This window comes from Carcharodon carcharias, chromosome 7, assembly GCF_017639515.1.
Source record: "Carcharodon carcharias isolate sCarCar2 chromosome 7, sCarCar2.pri, whole genome shotgun sequence".
Taxonomy (NCBI): Eukaryota; Metazoa; Chordata; class Chondrichthyes; order Lamniformes; family Lamnidae; genus Carcharodon; species Carcharodon carcharias.
This window is the reverse complement of record NC_054473.1, coordinates 126,159,060-126,184,650: the sequence shown is the minus strand read 5'-3', so window position 1 is coordinate 126,184,650 and position 25,591 is coordinate 126,159,060. Positions and strand designations below refer to the sequence as shown.

At 42.3% G+C, this 25,591-nt stretch overlaps 2 protein-coding genes across 3 annotated transcripts in view; both read right to left on the bottom strand.

Moving 5' to 3' along the window:
• The window catches only part of LOC121280420 (ADP-ribosylation factor-like 2 binding protein), a 167,350-nt gene extending 166,431 nt beyond the window's left edge, over positions 1-919 (bottom strand). Inside the window, exon 1 of the mRNA XM_041192398.1 lies at positions 621-919. Coding sequence (XP_041048332.1) covers positions 621-639 — 19 coding nt within the window. The 5' untranslated portion in view covers positions 640-919. The remainder of the gene's footprint in view (positions 1-620) is intronic.
• A 2,588-nt stretch (positions 920-3,507) lies between these two features.
• rspry1 (ring finger and SPRY domain containing 1) overlaps positions 3,508-25,591 on the bottom strand; it is a 74,553-nt gene continuing 52,469 nt past the window's right edge. Inside the window, exons 9-14 of one of the 2 annotated variants that reach the window (XM_041192111.1) lie at positions 25,190-25,333; positions 24,369-24,480; positions 21,520-21,622; positions 11,583-11,735; positions 11,264-11,368; positions 3,508-5,179 (exon numbers count right to left, since the gene is read on the bottom strand). In XM_041192111.1, coding sequence (XP_041048045.1) covers positions 5,083-5,179; positions 11,264-11,368; positions 11,583-11,735; positions 21,520-21,622; positions 24,369-24,480; positions 25,190-25,333 — 714 coding nt within the window. In that variant the 3' untranslated portion in view covers positions 3,508-5,082. The remainder of the gene's footprint in view (positions 5,180-11,263; positions 11,369-11,582; positions 11,736-21,519; positions 21,623-24,368; positions 24,481-25,189; positions 25,334-25,591) is intronic. The other variant, XM_041192112.1, reaches the window with a different exon arrangement.

Sequence of the window (25,591 nt, the reverse complement as noted above, 5' to 3'; positions counted from 1 at the left end):
CTCTTGCATGCTCTTTAGAGTTGCATAATTTTCTCATCCTTCCTACCAAAGTTTATCACTTTACACTTCCCTGCATTAAATTTCATTTGCCAAAACGTCCAACATTCCATCAGCCTATACCCTCTTGAAGTCTATCACTACCCTCTTACAGTTCACAATAGTGCCAGCCCCGGTATCTCACCTGGTGATGTCCGGGCCACCCCAGTCCCGGTCTTTCACCTGGTGATCTCCAGGACCCCCAGCCCTGGTCTCTCACCTGGTGATGTCCAGGCACCCCACCACCCCCCCCAAGCCCCGGTCTCTCACCTGGTGATGTCCGGGCCCCCCCAGCCCCGGTCTCTCACCTGGTGATGTCCGGGCCACCCCAAGCCCCGGTCTCTCACCTGGTGATCTCCAGCACCCCAGCCCTGGTCTCTCACCTGGTGATGTCCAGGCACCACCGCCACCACCCCACCCCCCTCGGTCTCTCTCACCTGGTGATCTCTAGGACTCCCAGCCCTGGTCTCTCATCTGGTGATGTCCAGGCACCCCCAGTCCTGATCTCTCACCTGGTGATCTCCAGGACCCCCAGCCCTGATCTCTCACCTGGTGATGTCCGCCACCCAGCCCCTGTCTCTCACCTGGTAATCTCCAGGCCATTGTTGAAAAGCTCCTCTCCACAGCAACGGAAGTAACCGGTCCTACCACAAAGCCGTCCCCACTACAAACAGCGGCGGCACCGCAGGCTTCCAGGACCGACTATTGTGAAAATCAAAAGACAGGAGATGGCCGTGAACTCAGTTACGACTCAGATCAACATCAGCGGCCACTGCGATCTCCTCATTTACTCTTCCCCCATTAAATTTACCCCCAATTTCCAGCTTCCGGTCCGCAAACTCTGGAACCGGCAGCCGTTAGCCACCAGTCCGCCTCAGCTCCGCTCGGGGGACAAACGGGCTGGCGCGCTCCGTTCCGCGATGGGGAACAAACAGGCTGGAGCGCTCCGCTCTGCGAGGGGGAGCAAACGGGCTGGCGCGCTCCGCCTGGGGAACAAATAGGCTTTTATTTGAGCTATTACTTCCTACTGCTTTCATCAACAAATGGCCTGCAGAGTTGTTGCTATTAAAAGTATTACTCTTCCCAAATCTCTTGAAAAGTTTCCAATAATTTTGGATTTGTTCTCGTTTTGGGACTGCTCCAAACATAGCCACAATTTATGTTGCTGTGAAAAGATATGTAGCAACCATTAGTCCATGGTAATGATGCTGGTAAAAGGCTGGAGCTTATAAACTATCAATTCCCCCCCCCTCCCTCAAATTCAAAACAACGTCCAACTTGACGGCGATAGCCGACACACTTTGGACTTCAGCAAAGCTTTTGATAAGATCCCGCATGGGAAACTGATAACGAGGGTAAGAGCCCACGGGATCCAAGGCAATTTCGATCCAAAATTAGCTATGTGGCAGGAAGCAGTGGGTGATTGTCAAGGGGTGTTTTTGTGACTGGATGAGTGTCTCTAACGGGGTTCCACAGAGATTGGTGTTGGGTCCCTTGCTGTTTGTGGTATATATAAACAATTTAGATTTGAATGCAGGAGGGTTGATCAGTAAGTTCACAGATGACACGAAAATTGGTGGGGTGGTAAATAGTGAGGAGGATAGCCTTAGATTACAGGATATAGACGGGCTGGTCAGTGGCAAGTGGAATTTAATCTGGATAAGTGTGAGGTGATGCACTTGGGCAGGACAGGAATACACGTGAATGGTAGAACCTTGGGAAGCACAGGGGACCAAAGGGACCTTGGTGTACATGTCCACCGATCCCTTAAGGTAGTGGGACAGGTAGATAAGGTGGTTAAGAAGGCATATGAGATACTTGCCTTTATTAGCCAAGGCAGTATTGCATGCAGTTCTGGAATCTGCATTATAGGAAGGATGTGCTTGCCTTAGAGAGAGTGCAGAGGAGATTTACCAGGATGTTGCCTGGGCTGGAGAGTTTTAGTTGAGGAGAGATTGGATAGACTGGGGTTATTTTTCATGGAGCAGAGGAGATTGGGGTGGGGGGGGTGGGGGGAGAAGACATGATTGAGGTGTATAAAATTATGAGGGGCAGCGATAAGGTAGACAGGAAGGAACTTTTCCCCTTGGTAGAGGGAACAACCACCAGGGGACATAGATTTAAGATAAGGTGAAGGAGGTTTAGAGGGGATGTGAGGAAGAATTTTTTCACCCAGAGGGGGTGAGAATCTGGAACTCAGTGCCTCAAAGGGTGCTAGAGGCAGAAACCCTCATAACATTTAAGTAGTATTTGGATGTGCATTTGCGATGCCATGACATACAAGGCTATGGGCCTGGTGCTGGCAAATGTGGTTAGAATAGTTAGGTACTTGTTTGACCAGCACAGACTCGATGGACTGAAGAGCATTTTTCTGTGCTGTAGACCTCTACGACTATGCTGGTGAGAGCAGAGTTACTTGTCCCGATTAGACATGAATGTTGAACACAGTTGTGTAGCTATTACAAGGGGCATTGACTTTTCAGTACTTTACAGTTAATTTTGTTGATGAAAAGCAATGACCTTATGTTCAGGCTCCTGCCACATTTAGTGGATTGTAACTTTTTACAAACCTTTTGGTTATTCTTCTAGAATTTGACACTTCTGGATTAGGTACTGAAGGTTGGGGTTACTATCAGTCCATGCAAAGTGCAATGCTCGAAAGCAGCCTCCTCTCCTTTTCATCCAGCCCCATTAACTTATCCTTTTTTCCTTCAATCTCCCAGCTGACGTGTATGAGGGGATGTCTGGACCAACCAAAAACTTACAGCTGTCACTTAAAAAGAAATCAGAAATTCAGATTCCAATACCTGAAGATAGCAGCCTGTTCCACTATCCTCTGGGCAAGAACCAACTTCTGCTATCTAACCTACACAAATTTGACTAGTGGTCTCTGAAACTCATTTGGAATAACTATCAGCTAGAACACACAATCTATTCCATCTTATAAACCACAAATTAGATCACCCCAAGTCTATACTTCCTTAAAGTGGACAGCATGTAGGAGGAACAGTATTCTCAGTGCCAACAAAAATGGTGTTGAATGAAAACAGACACCAAGAATACTGAAAGTCAAAGGTCATTACAAAGTTGCAGTAACTAATCTTCTCCCAGTCATAAGGCACAATTTTCAAGCCAGCTCAAAAGGGCTTCTAGCATCACAAGCTTTTTCACAACCAGTTTTATAACAGTAAATGGAAATATATTGAAATATTTGACAGCGATAAAGGGACTGCATTTCAGCACCAGGGAAGGCAATTGTAACTATCCAAAAGTTATGATTAGAAATTAATCATGTTACATACAAAATATTCATTCTTAAACAGTGGAAATAAACTTAAATTATACATCTATTTAGTCAAAAATATGCAATGGGAAGCACAATGTTAAGTTGTTCTTATCAATCCATAGACAAAATTGAATGTGAAAATATCATTTTACATTGTTCTAATAAATTTCTCAAGTCTTCAAACATTTTCTGTATTCAAATTTATTATGCAAATAATTTTCTGAAAACCAGCTGTTTTCATGTTTGACATTGGACGAGAATTCCATCATCTGATTTTTGTACAGTGGTAAGTAGGAATGTAGTAAGATCTTGTAAAGTACTTTTGGTGCAGTATATTAATGATCAAGAGCAACCAGTTAAGTTTGAATTGTCCACCAATAAAACCCAACATGACATACCAAACTAGTCCAAAAATGGCACTATGCTCCATTTCCTAGCCCAAGTATTCAACAATTATTCCTCAAACTGTTTCACAAACATTTTTAGCAAAAGTTGCTATATCCCTTTCTTACCCTACATTTGAGAAGTGTTTTAGAAACAGACTCATAATTCATTGCTCTAGCAGGTACATTTCTGGTCTGAAAAAAAAAAATTAGCGGTAGGGAGGGGTGGTGAGAAAGCGCAAATCTGTTGCATTACAAAACTTGGCAAATGCAATCATTAATGTTAAAGAGGAATGAAAAAAATCTTGCATCAGTAAAACACGCACTGTTTCATTAAATAAATAATTTATAATTTTGCTATCCACAAGGCTGGTTCTGTAGACAGATTACAAATGTTGTGATTAATAAAACAAAACTTGAAAGTATGTTGATTACCACAGATGTCTTATGTTTAAAAAAGTTCAATGTTCTTTGGATTCATCAGATCTCAAATTCTAACAAGTAATTTGGCAAATCTTGCAGTTTTGAGTAGTTCCTCTTCCATGTGTCATTTTTTTCAGCAAAAGTTGATACTGCTACTCTTGACACACTTGTACCTTGTGGAACACTGCCTATGAAAGTAAACATTTCTGCATATAGATAATAAAATGGAAAGAAAATTTCTCATTTTTCATGAATATTTTTCTTTTCGATTTGCTGCCATTGCATATATCCTTGGAGCCTTCTGTAGCCCTTCAGAGCTATTGACAGATTGGACAATGTGCCAGACTGATGCCAAATAAAAATACAGTATGGTGAGCAGCACCTTTTAGTCAGAGGGCAGAAAACAAAAGTAGATCTCTTTATTCTTGAAACATGTTGGAATTTGCATCTTTGAAAACTTTGGATTTTTTGTGCTCTTCAAGATGAGGGATTAATAAGGAGTAGAACATTTCCCATTTCAGGCACCCAATATCATGTCAAGCACACTCAGGTCAGATGTTTTATGTTTAGATGCAGGAGTAAGGTTTCTCTACACTGCCCCATAATGTGCTCACTCCCTTCATTGTACCTCAAACCATCCTCAAGAGCATTCTACTGCAACAATTTGACATTTTATACTTTCCCACAATAGACAACATGTGGCATCAGTGAGGTCACCAATTTAGTGCTAAAACGCAGCCAGGTACATGCTGAGAGTCCATGCACTCTCGGAACTTTGTTGAAACTTCCCAAACTCATTCCATTAGAATCTATGCCAAGTTAGCCCTTTTTGGCTAATGGACTGATACTAGCATCCACACATGTTGCACTTTGGACAGTACATGTCCCTGCTGAAGTTTCATTCGTTAGCACTTGGTACTGATGTTGATCAGAACAGGTCTTAGAAGCAAGAGTTCAGGAAACATGTGAAATCAGCCTGACCCGGGTCTTTATTTCTTGACGACACAAGGGACAGGTGTCCAGCTGCAAGGCACATTCCATGCATAGATCACTGGTAAACAGAAAGATCAAATGTTACAATAAGCTTTGCAAAATATCTGGGTGACTATTGCAGGGTCACATACATTCCAAAATTATATCATTAAAACTGCATAATTGTAAATTAAAATGTGGATATACTACTGTACTTGATCACAGAATAAAAAATTACACTGCCCCAGTGTTTAGTGCCACTTTATCCCAGTCCAGCACAAATTAGTGGTACAAGTTTGGGGAATCTGCAAGACTACTTTCCCCATTATACTTTCAATGGATTATTCTGGAAATTTGCTTTGGAGATATAGAAGACATCAATGGGAAAACCAGAGGCTTCCTATAGCTCAGCAAGGATTCATTCCGCCAACAGGGATGGATCACTTCATAAAATTATACTGCTGGAAATCTATTCAGGTCATTATAGCTCATGATCCTGAGATGAACAGAGGTAGAATACAATTTTTCCAAGTCCTGACGAGAGCATTCCAACACATTCCTGACAGCTTCCAACCTGATAGAAGCGGGCCGTCCGAGGTTGGGCGACTATCTCCTACCCAAAATCCACAAACAGAACTGCCCCGGTAGACCGATCGTCTCAGCTTGCTCCTGCCCCACAGAACTCATTTCTCGTTATCTTGACTCCCTTCTCTCTCCCCTTGTCCAGTCCCTTCCTGCCTACATCCGTGATTCCTCTGACACATTACGTCACATCAACAATTTCCAGTTCCCTGGCCCCAACCGCTTACTCTTCACCATGGACGTCCAATCCCTCTACACCTCCATCCCCCACCAGGATGGTCTGAAGGCCCTTAGCTTCTTCCTCGAACAGAGGCCCGAACAATCCCCATCCACCACTACTCTCCTCCGTCTGGCTGAACTTGTTCTCACGCTGAACAATTTCTCCTTCAACTCCTCTCACTTCCTCCAAATAAAAGGTGTGGCTATGGGTACCCGCATGGGCCCCAGCTATGCCTGTCTCTTTATGGGGTATGTGGAACATTCCTTGTTGCAGTCCTACTCCGGCCCCCTTCCACAACTCTTTCTCCGGTACATCGATGATTACTTCGGTGCCGCTTCATGCTCTCATCAGGACTTGGAAAAATTTATTAATTTCGCTTCCAATCTCCACCCCTCCATCATTTTCACGTGGTCCATCTCTGACACTTCCCTTCCCTTCCTTGACCTCTCTGTCTCAATCTCTGGTGATAGACTGTCCACCAATATCCATTACAAACCCACCGACTCCCACAGCTATCTCGACTACAGCTCCTCACACCCCGCTTCCTGGAAGGACTCCATCCCATTCTCTCAGTTCCTTCGCCTCCGTCGCATCTGTTCCGATGATGCTACCTTCAAAAACAGTTCCTCTGACATGTCCTCCTTCTTCCTTAACCGAGGTTTTCCACCCACGGTCGTTGACAGGGCCCTCAACCGTGTCCGGCCCATCTCCCGCGCATCCGTCCTCACGCCTTCTCCTCCCTCCCAGAAACATGATAGGGTCCCCCTTGTCCTCACTTATCACCCCACCAGCCTCCGCATTCAAAGGATCATCCTCCGCCATTTCCGCCAACTCCAGCATGATGCCACCACCAAACACATCTTCCCTTCACCCCCCTTATCGGCATTCCGTAGGGATCGCTCCCTCCGGGACACCCTGGTCCACTCCTCCATCACCCCCTACTCCTCAACCCCCTGCTATGGCACCACCCCATGCCCACGCAAAAGATGCAACACCTGCCCCTTCACTTCCTCTCTCCTCACCGTCCAAGGACCCAAACACTCCTTTCAAGTGAAGCAGCATTTCACTTGCATTTCCCCCAACTTAGTCTACTGCATTCGTTGCTCCCAATGTGGTCTCCTCTACATTGGAGAGACCAAACGTAAACTGGGTGACCGCTTTGCAGAACACCTGCGGTCTGTCCGCAAGAATGACCCAAACCTCCCTGTCGCTTGCCATTTCAACACTCCACCCTGCTCTCTTGCCCACATGTCTGTCCTTGGCTGGCTGCATTGTTCCAGTGAAGCCCAACGCAAACTGGAGGAACAACACCTCATCTTCCGATTAGGGACTTTACAGCCTTCCGGACTGAATATTGAATTCAACAACTTTAGGTCATAAGCTCCCTCCCCCATCCCCACCCCCTTTCTGTTTCCCCCTTCCCCCTTTTTTTTTCCCCAATAAATTATAAAGATTTTCCTTTTCCCACCTATTTCCATTATATAAAAAAAAAACCTAGAGCTATACCTTGAGTGCCCTACCGTCCATTCTTAATTAGCACATTCGTTTAGATAATATCACCAACTTTAACTTTAACACCTATGTGTTCTATTGTACTATTGTCGTTGACATCTTTTGATGATCTGCTTCTATCACTGCTTGTTTGTCCCTACAACCACACCCCCCCCCCCCCCCCCCCCCCCACCCCGCCCCCCCCCCCCCCCCCCCACCTCTCTGTCTCTCTATCTCTCCGCCCCCTACACACACACCTTAAACCAGCTTATATTTCAACTCTTTCTTGGATGCGAACGCAAGTTCTGTCGAAGGGTCATGAGGACTCGAAACGTCAACTCTTTTCTTCTCCGCCGATGCTGCCAGACCTGCTGAGTTTTTCCAGGTAATTCTGTTTTTGTTTTGAAACTTCAGCGTTAGGCTGTGCTTTGGTCTAAGCTTGCAAAGATTTAATGTGCATGTGCACCCGGTGAAATGCTTTTAAACAATGTTGAAATTCTAAATTTAAAAAAGTGCCAAAAAGTGGAAAGAAACTAATTTTCTGAGAAGTAAGCTCAAGAAAGAACTGGGTAGAGGTTGACAGAAGGCGGAGTTGCATTTATTATCTTTGCAGCTAATATCTGTGTGGGAAAAAGTCATACCAAGCCTCACGATATGGTTGGTCTTAGATTCTTAGCACATTTAAAATCAAGAAACTTTTCAAAAATGTTCGTTTTAGATCTTCTTACAGTTTGAGATTAAATTTAAGTGAGGCAGTCTGCACCAGTCATTATTTCAATTTCTTTAAAAAATACCATAGATTAAGAAAAGTTGTAATTTATAGGCAAGCAGTGGCAGGATAGTCCAGAGGCTGAGAAGTGCAGCTTGAAGTTCGGGGCAAAGCAACAGAGTAGCCCCAGCCTGAAAAGAGCACGAGCATCAGGGAGACATTTAAAAAAAAAATGCTGAAAACTACAACATCACATGGGAAAGTGCTGATTGGAGAGTAGCTTGTGTCTTTTTTAAAAATAAATAATTCATTTCTAGTTATGTTTAGTTAGTTGAATAAATAGAGGACTAGCAGGACATGTCAGTCTTGTGGAATGCACATCCTGTTCCACATGGAAACTGTGCGTCTTGGCTAACCAAGAAGTGGTGGTGCACAAGATCTGGGTTTCAGAGCTTGAGCAGCAGCTGATGTCACTGCAGTACATCCACGAGTCCAACGGTTTCAAGGATAGGACATTTCCAGACACCGCAGGTTAAGGGTGTGCAAGAGTGGGAATGGATGACCAGACATGTAGTGCAGGGGTCCCAGTGCATTTTGATCTTCAATTGGCACTCAGCTTTGAACATAGGTGAGGGCGATGTCCCTCTGGGGAACACAACCAAAGCGAAGGCCAGTGCTCCACGGCAAACTCAGCTGGGTGGGTGGGAAGGAGGGGTGTGGTCAGGAAAGCAAGTGATGAGAATTTCAAAAATTAGGTGAATGGACAGGTTCTTCCACAGCTGGTGTGACTCCAGAATGGCATGTTGCTTCTCTGGTACCAGGGCCAAGGATATCACTAAGCAGCTGTCAAACAATAGGATGGGGGAGGGTCAACAGCCAGAGGTCATGGTCCATATCGATACCAATGACATAGATGGAAAGAGGGATAAGGTCCTAAAGAAGATTTCAGGGAGCTTGGAAAGAAATTAAAAAATGACTTCAGAAGATAATAATCTCTGGATTACTCTCAGTGCCATGCGTTAGTAAATACAAAAATAGGAAGAGGAAAACAATGCAGCTGAATGCATGGCTGCAACGATGATGCAGGAGGGAGTATTTGGGTTTCTGGGTCATTGGGACCAGTTTTGGAGGAGGTGGAAGGATTTGTACAAGCCAGACCTCAACAGGGCCAAGACCAATATCTTGATGGGAAGGTTCACTAATGCTTTAAGGACAATTTAAACTAGCTTGCAGGGATCTGGGAACTTGAGCAGATTCAGAAGATAAAGAAGCAAAGTTTTAAATAGAAGACAGAAAATTAGTAACAAGCATGGAAGGAAGGTCAAAGAAACAAAAGCTAGAAAATAGGCAAAAGTTCTTCAGTGACCAGTGACCTTCAGTCTGTCTGCAAGCATGACCCAGACCTTCCTGTCACTTGCCATTTCAACACACCACCCTGCTCTCATGCCCACATGTCCATCCTTGGCCTGCTGCAATGTTCCAGTGAAGCTCAACACAAACTGAAGGAACAGCACCTCATCTTCCGATTAAGCTCTTTACAGCCTTCTGGACTTAACATTCAACTTCAACAACTTCAGACCATGAACTCTCTCCTCCATCGTCACCCCTTTTTGATCCCTTTTTTCAAATATTCATTTTTATTTTTTAATCCTTATAGATATATTTTCCCAACTATTTTTATTATTCTAAATTTCTATCTTTATATTTTATCCCTCATCTTTTAGCCTATTGCGTTCTTTTTTCCAACCACCACCCCCTCCCCCCACCCCATCCATACTAGGCCATCTGCCACTTGCTCATTCTGCTTCCTACTCTTAATGTCACCATTAGCACCTCCTTTAACCAGTATCACCATCGATACACATTTGACCTTTTGTTTAATGACATCTTCCGCAATTTCTCCTTTGCTCCACCTATCCCTGGCTTTCTATCTAGCTTCACCTGTTCCACTCCCCTTAAACAGTATATATATTTCACCTTCTCTTTAGTTCTGAAGAGGAGTCATATGGACGCGAAACGTTAATTCTGTCTTTCTCTCCACAGATGCTGTCAGACTTGATGAGTTTTTCCAGCACTTTTTGTTTTTGTTGTATAAAACACTAGTTAGACTGCATCTGGAGCACTGTTTATAGTTCTGGTTATTGCATTACAAAAAGGATATGATTGCACAGAGGACATTTATGGGGATATTGCCAGGACTGAGAAATTTTAGTTATGAGGAGAGATTGAACAGACTGGGCTCGTTTGGGAGGCAGCCAAGGGGAGATTTTTTGACGTGTATAAAACTGAGGGGCCTTGATAAAGTTAATAAGAGAGAGGCCTATTTCCCTTAGCAGAGAGCCAATAATCAGGGACATAGATTTTAAGTAATGAGAAGGATTTTAGGGGAGCTGAGAAATATTTTCACCCAAAGAGTGGTGGGGTTTCGAATTACCTGAAAGGGACAATACAGACAATATTTATCACATTTAAAAAACACTTTGGATATGCATTGGAGATACCGTAACCTACCAGGCAATGAACCAAAAACTGGAAGATGGGATCAGACTGGATAGCTCTGTTGGCATGGACATGATGGGCCAAATGGCCTCCTTCTGTGCCATAAACCTATGTTGCTCAAGAGTCAGGAAGCACCAACATTGAAAGTTCAACAGTTTTGAAGTTCATCCTAAAACTTGTGAACATATTCCAAATCTCTTTCCTTTGGGGACCTTGGCCTTTTATAAGAATTCATAATATGAATTCGGATCAATTTTCTATTGCCACAAACTATACAAGTATTTTCAGCAATACCACTTAGAGCAGGGAAGGTGGTTGCAAAAAGGTCATTCTTGTACAAATTCTACTGGCCACTGGAGCAACAGAAATATTGTGCACAGCAGGCAATTTTCTGATAGGACCCCTCTCTTCCAGGAAAGGTACAGAAGGGGCAATTGAAGTCACTCTTTGGAACAGTGCAAAGAACTATTATGAGGACAGAACCCAAAATAACAGGAAGTTATGAAAAATCTTATACATGAGATGTGGTTTATTTCAAATATTAAGAAAATAAATCAGACTGGATATCATCAGTAGTATCCAAATTGAAAACAAGAAAGCGACCATGGACAACCATTATAAACAAGCAGAGGTGCCTTAGCTAAAACAAGACTGCAACATACCTATGCCCACATGGTCTGAGTTCTGTATCAGCCATCTCATCACAGCAAAGCGTGCAGCAGTTTTCCCGTATGCTCACTTGTTTCAATAAAGCTAGACGTCTGTGCCTTAAACACAAAAAATGGGTAGTTTTATAAGCCATTATACTAGATCTCTGATTACATTCACTTTCTAATGTGTACAACCATATAGGCATCCTGTTGAGGCTCTGACCAAAAATTGGTTATTTAAAGTAGTGATATTTTTTTAAACAAGGCCATAGGACCTTAAATGTAGCATAGTGCAGTAAAGTTCTTTTTGTTTGAAACTGACTGTACTCACCTTGGAAGAATGATTTTTTCTTCTGGTGAGAGGGAAGCATATTCATTAAATGTGCTGAATTTAACTGTTGGTGGATACTTAAATGGTTTTGCTCCAAAATTAAACTCACACTGTTGATAAGACATGAAACTGGCAGCAGCAAAGAAGCCAGATCTGAAATTGAACACAAAAGAAAATAGTAAATAAAACCACACACAGCATTTAATCTTCACAATTTTGGAAATAGTTTTGCTAATAAAATGCTAAATAGCAATAAAAATATACTTTGTATATCTAAAAAAGCAGTATTGTTCTTTTAAATGACATTTGCATTTCATGTTGACAGGGACAGTGGCTCATTACAGAGAACAAGTGCTGACATTTTCATTCAAAGGGAGTGAATTAGAATTTCTGATCTCACCCAAAACCATTGTAATTTTAGTTCTTTAGTGGTCTGGAGAGTCTTAAAACATTGGGGGGGCAAATCTAAGTTGAGATGACTGAACAGTCTATAACATTGGCTGAACCAGTAGAAAACACCTAGATTGTGAAGTAGGCATCCACCATAGGATTCCAGACGTATATGTATATTGTCTCTTCTATGTCTCTGGATTATGAAGCCATGTCTCTAATAATCATTGTCATATCTACATAACCAGAATCCTCCGTTTATTCATGCAAGCATCTTGGCTGTCACTAAGTGGAACTCATGACTTCTGGCAAATATAACTCCTTAATTCAAAAGGAGGGAGGCAGAAAGCAGGAAACTATAGGTCAGTTAGCTTAACATCAGTCATAGGGAAAATGTTGGAAGTTATTAAAGACGTTATAGCAGGGCAAGGTAAATCTAAGGTAATCAGGCAGAGTCAACATGGTTTTGTGAAAGGGCAATCATGTTTAACCAACTTACTGGAGTTCTTTGAAGTAACGTGCTGTGGATAAAGGGGAACCAGCGGATGTACTGTACTTCAATTTCTAGAAGGCATTTGTAAAGTGACACATCAAAGATTATTGCAGAAAATAAAACCTCATGGTGTAAGGGGTAACGTATTGGCTTCGTTAGAAAATTGGCTAGTCAACAGGATAACAGTAGGCACAAGGGGTCATTTTCTGGTTGGCAAGATGTAATGAGTGTGCACCACAGGGATCAGTGCTGGAGCCTCAACTTATGTAAATTATTTGGATGAAGGGACTGAAGGTATGGTTGCTAAAGTTGATGATACAAAGATAGGTAGAAAAGTAACAAAAACAGAAAATGCTGGAAAAACCTCAGATCTGACAGCATCTGCGGAGAGAGAAAAACAAAGTTATCGTTTTGAGTCCACATGACCCTTCTTCAGAATCCATCGTAAGGACTCTAAACGTTAACTTTGTTTTTCTCTCTCCACAGATGCTGTCAGACCTGCTGAGATTTTCCAGCATTTTGTTTTTGTTTCAGATTTCCAGCATCCACAGTATTTTGCTTTTATCTAGGTAGGAAAGTAAGTTGTGAAGAGGACATAAGGATGTTACAAAGTGATATAGATAGGTTAAATGAGTGGGCAAAGATCTGGTAAATGGAGTATAATGTGGGGAAGTGTGAAATTATCCATTTTGGGTGGAAGAATAAAAAGCATATTATCTAAAAAGTCAGATGGCAGAACTGAGATGCAGAGGGATCTGGGTGTCCTTGTGCATGAATCAGAAAAGGTTACTGTGTGGGTACCACAAGTAATGAGGAAAACTAATAGAATGTTATCACTTATTGTGAAGGGAATTGAATGCAAATGTAGGGAGGTTATGCTTCAGTTATATGCTTCACATGCTGCAGTACTATGTACAGTGCTGGTCTGTGTATTTAAGGAAGGATGTAAATGCACTGGAAGCAGTTCAGAGAATGTTTACTAGACAAATACCAGAAATGGGCAGGTTGTCTTGTGAGGAAAGGCTGGACAGGCTAGGCTTATATCTACTGGATTTTAGAAGAGTAAGAGGCAACGTGATTGAAACATAAGACTTGAAGAGTCTTGGCAGGGTGGATGTGGAAAGGATGTTTCCTTTTGTGGGATAATCTAGAACTAGGGGGTCACTGTTTAAAAACAATGGGTTGTCCATTTAGGACAGAGATGGAGAGATAATTTTTCTGAGGGTTGAGTTTTTGGAACTCACTTCCTCAAAAGGTGGTGGAAGAAGAATCTTTGAATATTTTTAAGGCAGATAGATTCTTCACAGAATCACAGAAGCTTTACAGTGCAGAAGGAGGACATTTGGCTTGAGTCTGCACTGGCTCTTTGAAAGAGCATTCCACCTGTCCCACTCCCCTGCCTTATCCCCGTAACCTTGCACATGCTCTCTTTCTGATAGCCATCCAATTCCCTTTGTATACCTTGATCAAACCTCCCTCCACCATCCTCGGAAGTTCATTCCAGACTCCAACCACCCTCTGGGTGAAAATGTTGTTTCTTCATCACTTTTACTCCTTTTACCAATTATTTTGAATCTATGCCCTCTAGTCCTTGATGCTCCCTTGAGTGGGAACAGTTACTATTTACCTTGTTCACACCCCTCAGGATCTTGAATATCTCTATCAAGTCTCCTCCTAGACTATTCTTCAAAGAAAACAGTCCCAACCTCTCCAATCAATCCACTTAGATACAGTTCCTGTAGGCCCTCATGCCTTCTCCTCCCTCCCAGAAACATGATAGGGCCCCCTTGTCCTCACTTATCACCCCATCAGCCTCCGCATTCAAAGGATTATCCTCCGCCATTTCTGTCAACTCCAGCATGATGCCATCACCAAACACATCTTCCCTTCACTCCCTCTGGCGGCATTCCGTAGGGATCGTTCCCTCCGTGACACCCTGGTTCACTCCTCCATCACCCCCTACTCCTCAACCCCCTCCTACGGCACCTCCCCATGTGAACGCAAGATATATAACACCTGCCCCTTCACTTCCTCTCTCACCATCCAAGGGCCCAAACACTCCTTTCATGTGAAGCAGCATTTCACTTGCACTTCCTTCAACTTAGTCTGCTGCATTCGTTGCTCCCAATGCGGTTTCCTCTACATTGGAGAGACCAAACGCAGACTGGGTGACTGCTTTGCAGAACACCTTCGGTCTGTCCGCAAGCATCTCCCAGACCTCCCTGTCGCTTGCCATTTTAACACTTCACCCTGCTCTCTTGCCCACATGTCTGTCCTTGGCTTGCTGCATTGTTCCAGTGAAGCCCAACGCAAACTGGAGGAACAGCACTTCATCTTCCGACTAGGTACTTTACAGCCTTCCGGACTGAATATTGAGTTCAACAATTTTAGATCCTGAACTCCCTCCTCCATCCCCACCCCCTTTCAGTTTCTTCCCCCTCCTTTTTGTTTTTTCCAATAATTTATATAGATTTTTTTCACCGATTTCCATTATTTTTAAATCTATACCTTTTATGCCCTTTTCGTCTTATTTCACCCGCACTAAAGCTATCTGTACCTTGCTTGTCTTCTTAATTAGCACATTCTTTTAGATAACATCACCACCTTCAACACCTCTTTGTTCTTTTGTCTGTGACATCTTTTGGTTATCTCCTCCTATCACTGCTTGCTTGTCCCAACAACTACCCCTCCTCCATCTTCTCTCTCCTCCTCCTCCTCCCCCCCCCAACACACACCACACACACCACACACACCAAACCAGCTTATATTTCACCCCTCTCCTATTTTTACTTAGTTTTGTTGAAGGGTCATGAGGACTCAAAACGTCAACTGTACTCTTCTCTGCCAATGCTGCCAGAACTGCTGAGTTTTTCCAGGTTTTTTTTTTGCCCTGTTCCTGTACCTCCTTTAGGAGGTTCTTGCTTTACTTTATAGTGTCTCCCCATATTCTTCTTGCCAAAATGAATCACTTCACACTTCTATACATTGAATGTCATCTGCCCAAAACACCAATACATCTATGCCCTTTTGAAGTTCAAGCTATCCTCATCACAGTTGAGACTGTTTCCAATCTTCGTACCTGTAAATTCTGAAATCATGCCCTGAACACCACTATCTAGGTCATTAATATATATCAGGAACAGCAAGGGTACAACACTGACCCATGGGAAACTCCACTACAAACCTTCATCCAATCTGAAAAACATCCATTAACCACTACTGTTTCCTGTCACTCAGCCAATTTTTTTTTTATCTAAGTGCCTACTCTCCCTTTTATTCCATGATCTGGAATTTTGCTCACAAGTCTGTTGTGTGGCACTGTATCAAATACCTTTTGAAAATCCACATCAACAGCATTGCCCTCATCAACCTTCTTTGTTACCTCCTCAAAAAAAAACTCTAACTTGTTAAATATGATTTTCCCTTAATTAATCCAAACTGCTTTCCTTAATTATTCTGCGATTGCTTAAGTGACTACTGATTTTGTCCTGAACTGTAGTTTCCACCGAAATCAAACTGACTGGTCTATAGTTGCTGGCTTTATCCTTGCACCCCTTTGTAACATTTGCAATTCTCCAGTTCTCCGGCACCACCCATGTAGCTGAAGAAAACTGGAAGATATCACTAGTGCCTCGACAATTTTCACTCATTTCCCTCAATACCATTGGGTACATCCCATCAGTCCTGGTACCTTGTCAATTTTAAGTAAAGATAGCCTTCCTATCAACATTTCCTTCCCAAATGTAAATTCTTCCAGTGTACCAGTTACCTCCCCTCTCACCTCAGCCAGGTAGCATCTTGTTCCTTTGTGAAGACAGATGCAAAGTACTTGTTTAATGCCTCCACTATTTCTCCTGCCTCCACATGTAAGACCCTACTCTTTCACCACCCTTTCATTGTTTATACAGGTTTACAGAAAACCTTGGGATTCCCTTTTATATTAGCTGTCAGACTCTTTTTCATGCTCTCTCCTTGCTTTTCCTGGTTTTTTCACTTTCCCTCTGGTCCTTCTATATTTAGCCTGATTCTATTGCATTTTCTACCCGATGTCTGTCGTATGTGTACATCTTCCTTTTCAACTTCACCTCTATCTCTCTCGTCATCCATTTGTCCTACCTTTCCCCTTCGAGGGAATATACCTTGATATTGCCTGCAATACTTTTTCTTTGCAAGTAGCCCTTTGTTCAGCCACCGTCTTTTCTGCCAACATTTGATTCCAACTCACTAGACTCAGATGCATTCTCACCCTATCAAAGTTGGCTTTACCCCAATTAATTTTCTATGCTCTGGATTGTTCCTTGTCCTTTTCCATGACCATAGCCAATCTAAACCTTATGATACAATGGTCAATGTCCCGTAAATGTTCTCCCACTGATATTTAAACCACTTGCTCCAACTAATTCCCCAGAACCAACAGTGCCTGCCCTCTCATTGGACTGGAATCATACTGCTACAGAAAGTTATCTTGAACACATTTCAGGAACACTTTGTCTCTTTGCACTATTCCTGTCCCAGTCTATATTTGGATAATTTAAGTCTCCCATTATAGCTAATGTATAATTCCTGCACCTGTCTAATTTCTTTGCAGATTTGTTTCTCTACATCCCTTCCACCAGTTGGTCTATATACTACACTCAATGTTATTGCACCTTTTTCATTCCTTAACACAAGACATAGGAGCAGAAGTAGGCCATTTGGCCCATCAGGTCTGCTCAGCCATTCAGTGAGATCATGGCTGATCTGATACTCCTCAACTCCACTTTCCTGCCTTTTCCCCATAATCAGTAAGGGAGTAGAGGGTTAAAAGTCTATCTCAGCCTTGAATATACTTAACAGCCCAGCCTCGACAGCCCTCTGTAGTAAAGAATTCCACAGAATCACTATCCTCAAAAGAAATTCCTCATCTGTCTTAAATGGGTGACCCTTCACTCAGACTATGCCCTATGGTCCTAGACTCTCTCAAGGGGAAACAATCTCTCAGCACCCACCCGGTCAAGCCCCCTAAGAATGTTATATGTTTCAATAAAGTCGCCATTCATTCTTCTAAACTCCAATGAATACAGGCCAAACCTACTCAACTTCTCATAAGAAAATCCCCCCATACCCAGGATCAACCTAGTGAACCTTCTTTGAACTGCCTCCACTGGTGGTACGCCTTACGTTAGATAAGGGGACCAAAACCGTTCAGTCTTCTAGGTGTGGTCTAACTAGAGCCTTGTATAATTTTAGCAAGACTTCCCCGTTTTTATTTCAAAGGGAATGGAGTATAAAAAGATAATGTTCCATTTGCCTTCCCTATTACCTGAACTTGCATGCTAGCTTTTTGAGATTCATGCATGACGACCCCCAAATCTCAGTGCTGAAGTTTTCATTTAAATATTCAGCACCTCTAATCTTCCTGCCAAAGTGCATAACCTCACATTTTCCCATGTTATATTCCATCCGTCAAGTTTTCGCCCACTCACTTAATGCATCTATATCCCTCTGTACGCTCTGTCATCCTCCTCGCCTGCCTTCCCACCTATTTTTGTGTCATCCACAAACTTGGCAACAGTACGTTCACTTCCTTCACCCAAGTCATTAATATATATTGTAAATAATTGTGGCCCCAGCACTGATCCCTGTGGCACTCCACCAGTTACAGGTTGCCATCCTGAAAATACATCCCTTATCTGTCTTCTATTAGTTAGCCAATCCTCTATCCATGCTAATATATTACCAACACCATGGGCTCTTATCTTATTAAGCAGCCTTATGTGCAGTATCTTTTCAAATGCCTTTTGGAAAAAAAATGAATTATATCTACTGGCTCCCCTTTATCTATCCTGCTTGTTACCTTCTCAAAGAATTCTAATAAATTTGTCAGGCATGATTTCCCCTTCATGAAGCCATGTTGACTCTGCTTGTTTAGAATATGCATTTCTAAATGATCTGCTATTACATCCTTTATAATAGATTCCAACATTTTCCCAATGACGGATGTTAAACTAACTGGGCTATAGTTGCTTGTTTTTTGTCTCCCTCCCATTTTGAATAAGGGCGTTACATTAGCAGTTTTCCAATCCACTGGGACATTTCCAGGATCTAAGGATTCTTGGAAGATTACTACCAGTGCATCCACTATCTCTGTAGCTGCTTCCTTTAATATCCTAGGACGCAACCCATCAGGTCCAGGGGTCTTATCAGCCTTCAGTCCCATCAGTTTCCCTAGTACTTATTTTAGTATTTCCTCCTCACCCTTTTACCCATTGATTATTTAGTATTTTTGGAAGGCTATTCGTGTCTTCTACCCTGAAGACTGATGCAAAGTATTTATTCTGCTCCTCTGCCATTTCCTGGTTCCCCATTATTTCCCCAACCTCATTCTCTATGTTCACTTTGGCCTCTCTCTTCCTTATGATATATTTAAAGAAGCTCTTACTGTCTGTTTTTATATTACTTGCTAGTTTACCCTCAAAAATTTATTTTCTCCCTCATTTTTTTGGTCATCTTTTGTTGCTTTTTAAAACATTGCCAATCTTCTAGCTTGCCACTCATCTTTGCCACATTATATGTTTTTTCTTTCAATTTGATAATGTCCTTAACTTCCTTGGTTAACTGTGCTTGGTGTATCCCCATCCTAGAATCCTTTTTCCCCACTTGGATGTATCTCTGTTGTCAGTCATGAACTATTTTCTGAAATGTCTGCCATTGTTCATCAACTGTCTTTTCTGCTAAACTACTTTCCAGTCCACTCCAGCCAACTCTGCCCTCATTCTTTTATAATTACCTTTATTTAATTTTAGCACAGTTGTTTCCGACCCAAGTTTCTCACTGACAAATTGAATGCTAAATTCTACCATGTTACAGTCACTGTTTTCTAGGGGATTTTTACTCAGGTCATTTATTAAACCTGCCTCATTACCAGATCCAAAATAGCCTGATCCCTGGTTGGATCCACAACATACTGTTTTAGGAAACTGTCTTGAATACACTGAATTCTTGCTTGTCACTACCTCTGCCAATTTGATTTTCCCAAATCTACAAGATGATTAAAGTACTGCCTTTTTCACATGCCCTCATTATCTCCTGATTTATTCTCTGTCTTACAGTATAGCTAGCATTAGGGGGCCTATAGACCACTCTCACCAGTGCCTTCTTCCCCATGTAATTTCTTACCTCCAACCACATGGATTCTATATCTTCCGATCCAAGATCATTTTTTGCTATTGCACTTATTCCATCGTGCACTAACAAAGCTACCCCACCACCCTTTCCTTCCTGCCTGTCCTTTTGAAAAGTCACATACCCCTGAATATTTAGTTCCCAGCTTTGATCTCCTTGTAACCATTTTCCAGAATGGCTAGAAGATCATACCCATTAACCTCTTTGTGCCGTTAATTCATTTATTTTGTTCTGAATACTACATGCATTTAAGGGCCATTAATTTTGCCTTTTTACCATCCCCTCCCCCACACCCTTTGACCCTATTTGCTGCTTTTTTTTTATGCTTGTACACTGTCCCTTCCTGTCACACCCTGGGTATCATTACCTGAATAGCTGCCTTGCAATGCTGCCATATCATTTTGCTTTCTAAGCCTACAAATCCTCTCTCCAGAACCCTCCCCCTCCTCTATTTAGTTTAAAGCCCTCTCTACAGGCCTAGTAATGCAATTCGCCAGTACACTGGTCCCAGCATGGTTCAGGTGAAGCCCGTCCCACCGGAACAGCTTCCTTTATACCGCAGTACTGGTGCTATTGCCCCATGAACTGTAACCCACACCTCCCACACCAATCTTTGAGCCACGTATTTATCTGCTTGACTTAATTTACTCTATCCCAGTTTGCCGGTCAAGCCAGAGAGATTCTGTCCTTGACCCCTCTGGAACATCCTCTTTCTCCAGTGCTGTCATGCCATCTTTAATCAATGCAGCCACTCCCTCCCTTTCCTGTCTCTTCTAAGTACCTTGTACCCAGGAATATTTAATGCCCAGTCTTGTCCTTTGAACCAGATCTCTATTTTGGCAATAATATTGTAATTCCATTTGTCAACCTGTGCCAGTAGTTCACCAATTTTATTAAGTACACTTTGTGCATTCACATACATGCACATTAATCCTGATTTAGGCTTTTTTTTTTAAACTTTCCCCTTTATTCTGACACCATCTAATGACTTACTATTGCCTATTCTAATTCTATCAAACTCTCCAAATACTCTACTTACCTTGATACTACCTCATCAATTAAGCAAGGGGGTGAAAGGTTAGAGGATAGGCAGGAAAGTGGAGTTCAGGTTACAATCAGATCAGCCAGGATCTTATGGAATGGCGGAGCAGGCTTGAGGAGCCAAGTGGCCTACTTCTGCTCCTAATTCATATGTTCTCAGTTTCTCTCCCATTGTCTCTTGCACTCTTCACTTCCGTTTCTGCCCCTTCCTTTATGCCAGGTTTTATTTCTCACCTCTTGGCTACTTCACTTCCTTCCCACTAATCTCTAGTGGACAGGCTTTGGGGAAATCAGGATGAGTAACTCAAAGAATTCCCAGCCACTGACCTTGTTCTTGTAGCCATCGTATTTTTACAGCTGGTTCAGTTAAGTTTCTGGTCAATGGTAACCCCCAGGATGCTGATAGTGGGTGATACACCCAGAATAATGTTGTGCTCTTGCTACCCTTAAGTCTTCTTTCAATTAATGTTTAACATGGAGAAATTTTGATTCATCAGCTGAGCAAGGGCAGTAGGTGGTAAACAGCAGAAGGTTTCCTTATCCACTGTTTGATTGGATATGATGAGACTTCATGCGATCTGCAGTCAACGTTAAAGACTCCTTTCCTGACTTTATTACTTGCACAATGATCTCCAGTCACAACAGAGGGGCTAATCGACCCATCATATCCCTGCAAGCTCTCTGCAGGAATAACTCCCTTGCTTCTGCGCCCCCCCCAAATCTCTGCAATTTTTTATTTTCAAATAGCTATGCAATCCCCTTTGTAGGCCATGATTGGATCAGTCTCCTCCACATTCTCAGGCAGTGCTTTCCAGATCCTAACCAGTTGCTGCCTTTAAGTTTACTTACGTGGCTGATGAAAAGACTTGCTTCTCTGGGGGTAGCTGGTTTCCATTAAGATAGAAAATCATTGCCTTCTTATTCAAGTCTAAAAGAAATCCTATTGTGTCCCCTGCAGGGAAAGAGAATAAGACACGTTACCAGTGAAAAATCTACACAAACTATAAAATACTGGTCGTCTTGAATTCAACATGAAGGATATAATGTTTCTGGATAAAGTCCACAACAATTCAGAAGGATAATCAGAGATGAATATATTTTTGAATTCGCAATGTAACTTTCTCACAATAAAATAGGAGTGAAATGAGAGATATTACTTATTTATTTACAGAGTTAATTTACTTAATTATTTAATTACGAATACTCCAAGGACCTCTGCTCTTGCCATCACAATCATCTGCAGAATATTGTGACCAGTATGGTACCAATCTGCCCACACCAAACTTATCAATGTGCAACTCAATGCATATCACAGGTACTCTTTGACCAGCTTAGCTCTCCTGGCTCCCAGCCCCAAGTAATATCGCCCCCCTTTCCCCCACAGGAGGATCATTGCAACAGGCAAGCTATTGGCAAAGGTCTACTCCAACCCAAGCCTGCCCTTATTCAGGGGACTCCTCAACCCACCAGCAGTACACTTACCCTCATGTCAACCCATATGACTATACCCATATGAGATATAACTGCAGAGGACCTGGGATGGGCCAGTACTTAGCCAGGTTGGATTTGTCCTGTTTTTTTGTGGACAGGGTATTCCTGGGCTATTTTCTATTTTGTTGCATAGATGCCAGTGTTGTAGCTCTACTGGGGCAGCTTGGCAAGAGGTGAAGCTACTTCTGGAGCATGAATGTTCAGTACTGCAGCAGAATGTTGTTCGGGCCCAAAGCCTGTGCTGTATCCAGTGTATCTTGATATCACAGTGAATCGATTAAGTTAAAGATTGGCATGTGATGGTGTGGACCTTAGGAGGCATAGATGGATCATCCAGTCAGGATTTATGGTTGATGATAGTTACAAATGTTTCAGCTTTGCCTTCTGTACTAACATCTTGGATATTCAGCCTGCTCCTCTTCCCATTAATTGTTTAAATTGTCCATCACCATTCACAACTGGATGTGGCAGGGCCACAGTTTTGATCTGGTCTGTTGGTTGTGGGATTGCTTAGCTATGTATATGTCATGTTCCTTCCACTGTTTAGCTGTAGCCCATGTTGTAGCTTCATCACATGGCACCTTGTTTTTAAATTATGCCTGGCACTGCTCTTCTACATTTCACTGAACCAAGGCTGATCTCCAGGTTTGATGGCAATGGTAGAGTGAGGGAAATGCCAGGCTGAGGTTACAGATTGTGGTTGGATACAATTCTGTTGCTGATGGCTCAGAGCACCTCCTGGAGGTCTAGTTTTGATCTGCTAGATCTGTTCTGAATCTCTCTCATGTAGTACAATATGGTGCCACACAATACAATGGAGGAAGTCTTCAGCAAGAAGGCAGGACTATCTCCAAAAGGAGGTCACTCAAACATGATCTTGGACAGATGCATCAGTGGGGATGAGGTCAAGTAGATTTTTCCCTTTGCGTTGGTTCTCTCGCCAGCTCAGTCAGTAATGGTGCCAAAGAGTCTCTCTGTGATTAAAGTCTCCCAACCCAGAGTACATTCTACGCCCTGTTACCCCAAGTGGTGTTGCCAACATGGAGGTGTACTGATTCATCAGCTGTGAGGGGGCAATCAACAGATTTCCTTTCCCAGGTTTTACCTGATGCCATGAGACTTCAAAGAGTCCAAAACCAAGATTGAGGACTCCCATGCCCATTACCTCATGACTCTATGCTACTGTGCTGCCACTCCAGAGGGTCTGCTTTGCCAATGGGTCAGGACATACCAAGAGATGCAGATGGGGGAGCCTGGGATGTTAGCTGATGAGTATGATATTGTGAATATAATTATATTATACTATTGCTTGACAGGTTTGTGGGACAGGTCTCCCATTTTGGCACAAGTCCCCAGATGTTAGTTCAGAGGCAGCTGGCTAGGAATCAACCACATTGTTTTATGGGTGTCGAGTCACATTTTGGCCAGCCTGGGTAAGGATGGTGGGATTCCTTCCCTGAAGGGCATTAGTTAACCAGATCTGGTCTGTATAGATCAGGTATTTACTACATTTTCAAGAAGTGAGAGGAAAATTGTTTAATTATATTCCAATTTTAACATTAGAAAATTTGATACCTCAAGATCCCTCATTTCAAGGAGAGGTGGATCAAAAAGATAGGTTTTATGGAGTGCCTTAAAGGAACAGAGAGGAGTAGAAAGCCAGAGTGTTTTAGGGAGGGAATTCCAGAGCTTAGGGCCAAGGAAGCTAGAATGTAGTCGATGATGGTGGAGCAATTATCAGGAATACACAAGAGGTCAGAATTGGAGGAGCACAGCATCTAAGTTGTCGGACTGGAGAAGATTACAGAGTTAGGGAGGGAACAACCACAGAGGAGTTTGAAAACAAAGATGAGAATTTGAAAAACCTGAGGCATGCCAGACTGGGAGTTCATATAGTTCAGCGAGCACAGGAATGATGCCATTAGAAAGCAAGTCTTCAGCAGAAACCTAGCTGACTTTGTAATTCCCAGTCTACAGACTGAACATTGTTCAATACAACTCAAAGGTCAGAAATCAAGCTCCAGGGCCTTACGGTCTGCATAGTTCAGCTATTTAGAGCCTTCAAGAAGTTTATGGAGAAATGTTAAGTATATTCCAATTTTAACATTAGCAAATGAGATTCAACAAATCCCAGTGTTTAGTAATCAGAAGTTTCAAAGCTACAAAATAAAATTCAGTATGCTGGATCAAGCAGCATTTAATACTACCTTCTTTCCAGCAAGGGTGGATGTGTGGTTCACTTCTGGCATTGTACCAAATCAGCTGCCGGCAGCCATCATACGCACATGAGTATTCATCATCTCCAATCCCATAACCCTCCTTTAAAAGAACACACACAATAACTAACTAAAGTAGTCCACTATTTTAAAAAAGTTAGTTATTTCATTGGAACCCAGGAAGTATTTTCAGAATATTGCAACCAATAATTATAGATATATTTATTGAAATAAATGTTTAATGGTCTTAAAGTTAGACGCTTGAAAATCCAGCGAGATTTCAGCTATGTAAACGTATTCAATTGAATAGTGTTGACTATATATAAATTATGACAGACTACCATTTTGACTGCATTTGTTTACAAATAAAGGGGGTTGTAATGCTTCAGTGAGTTTATCCAAACCAGCAAAGCTGTTAGATTCACATGTATGGAATTTTCCAATCTCAACCGGGATGGTGTAAAGATTCTCAAATCCCTCAAACAGGAAAAGACAGACTGAAAAGGCTTTTCACTCTTAGCTAACCATTTTGGAAAGTGTATGTATGGACAGTCAGGCAGATTTGGATTTGGTTGGGTTCTTCCCTGCTACAGAGCAATCTGCTGATTTATCACTCTCACTGCAATCAAATGATCAATACTCAAAAAGAAAGTACCTCCTGTCCACACATCTTAATGAACTGACTCACAACATTTCATCAATAGGAATCTAGTTGTGCCATCTACAGGAATTTTGTGATTTCATATGAAAATTTAAAATTTAAGAAATGTGAAATTAGAGTTTTTGGTTCACTTGAGTATTTGCTGACTTACATGATTAAGAAATTTACTATCCTTGGTCGCCCAACCAATCTGCATTACACCAGAAGTAATTACAGTTACTTCATAGTACCATACTCCAGAATCTACACAGAACGTACATCGGACACTCTCAAATGAGGACGCATCACATCGAGCCTGCAAGAGAACAAGTTGAACGTTTAAGTTATGCAATAACTGATGAGATTTAAGCCTAGGATTTTGAGCGCCAAAATCTCAATACTTGCAAAACTGAAATTCAAAATTGAGATAGTGATGCTTCAGTTATATAATATATGGTCAGATGCCATTTAGAATACCATGTTCAGTTTCGGACACAACCTCAAGAAAAGATTATTTTGACCCTAGAAAGGATACAATGCAAGTTCACTAAAATCATGCCAGGATTTAAAGGGT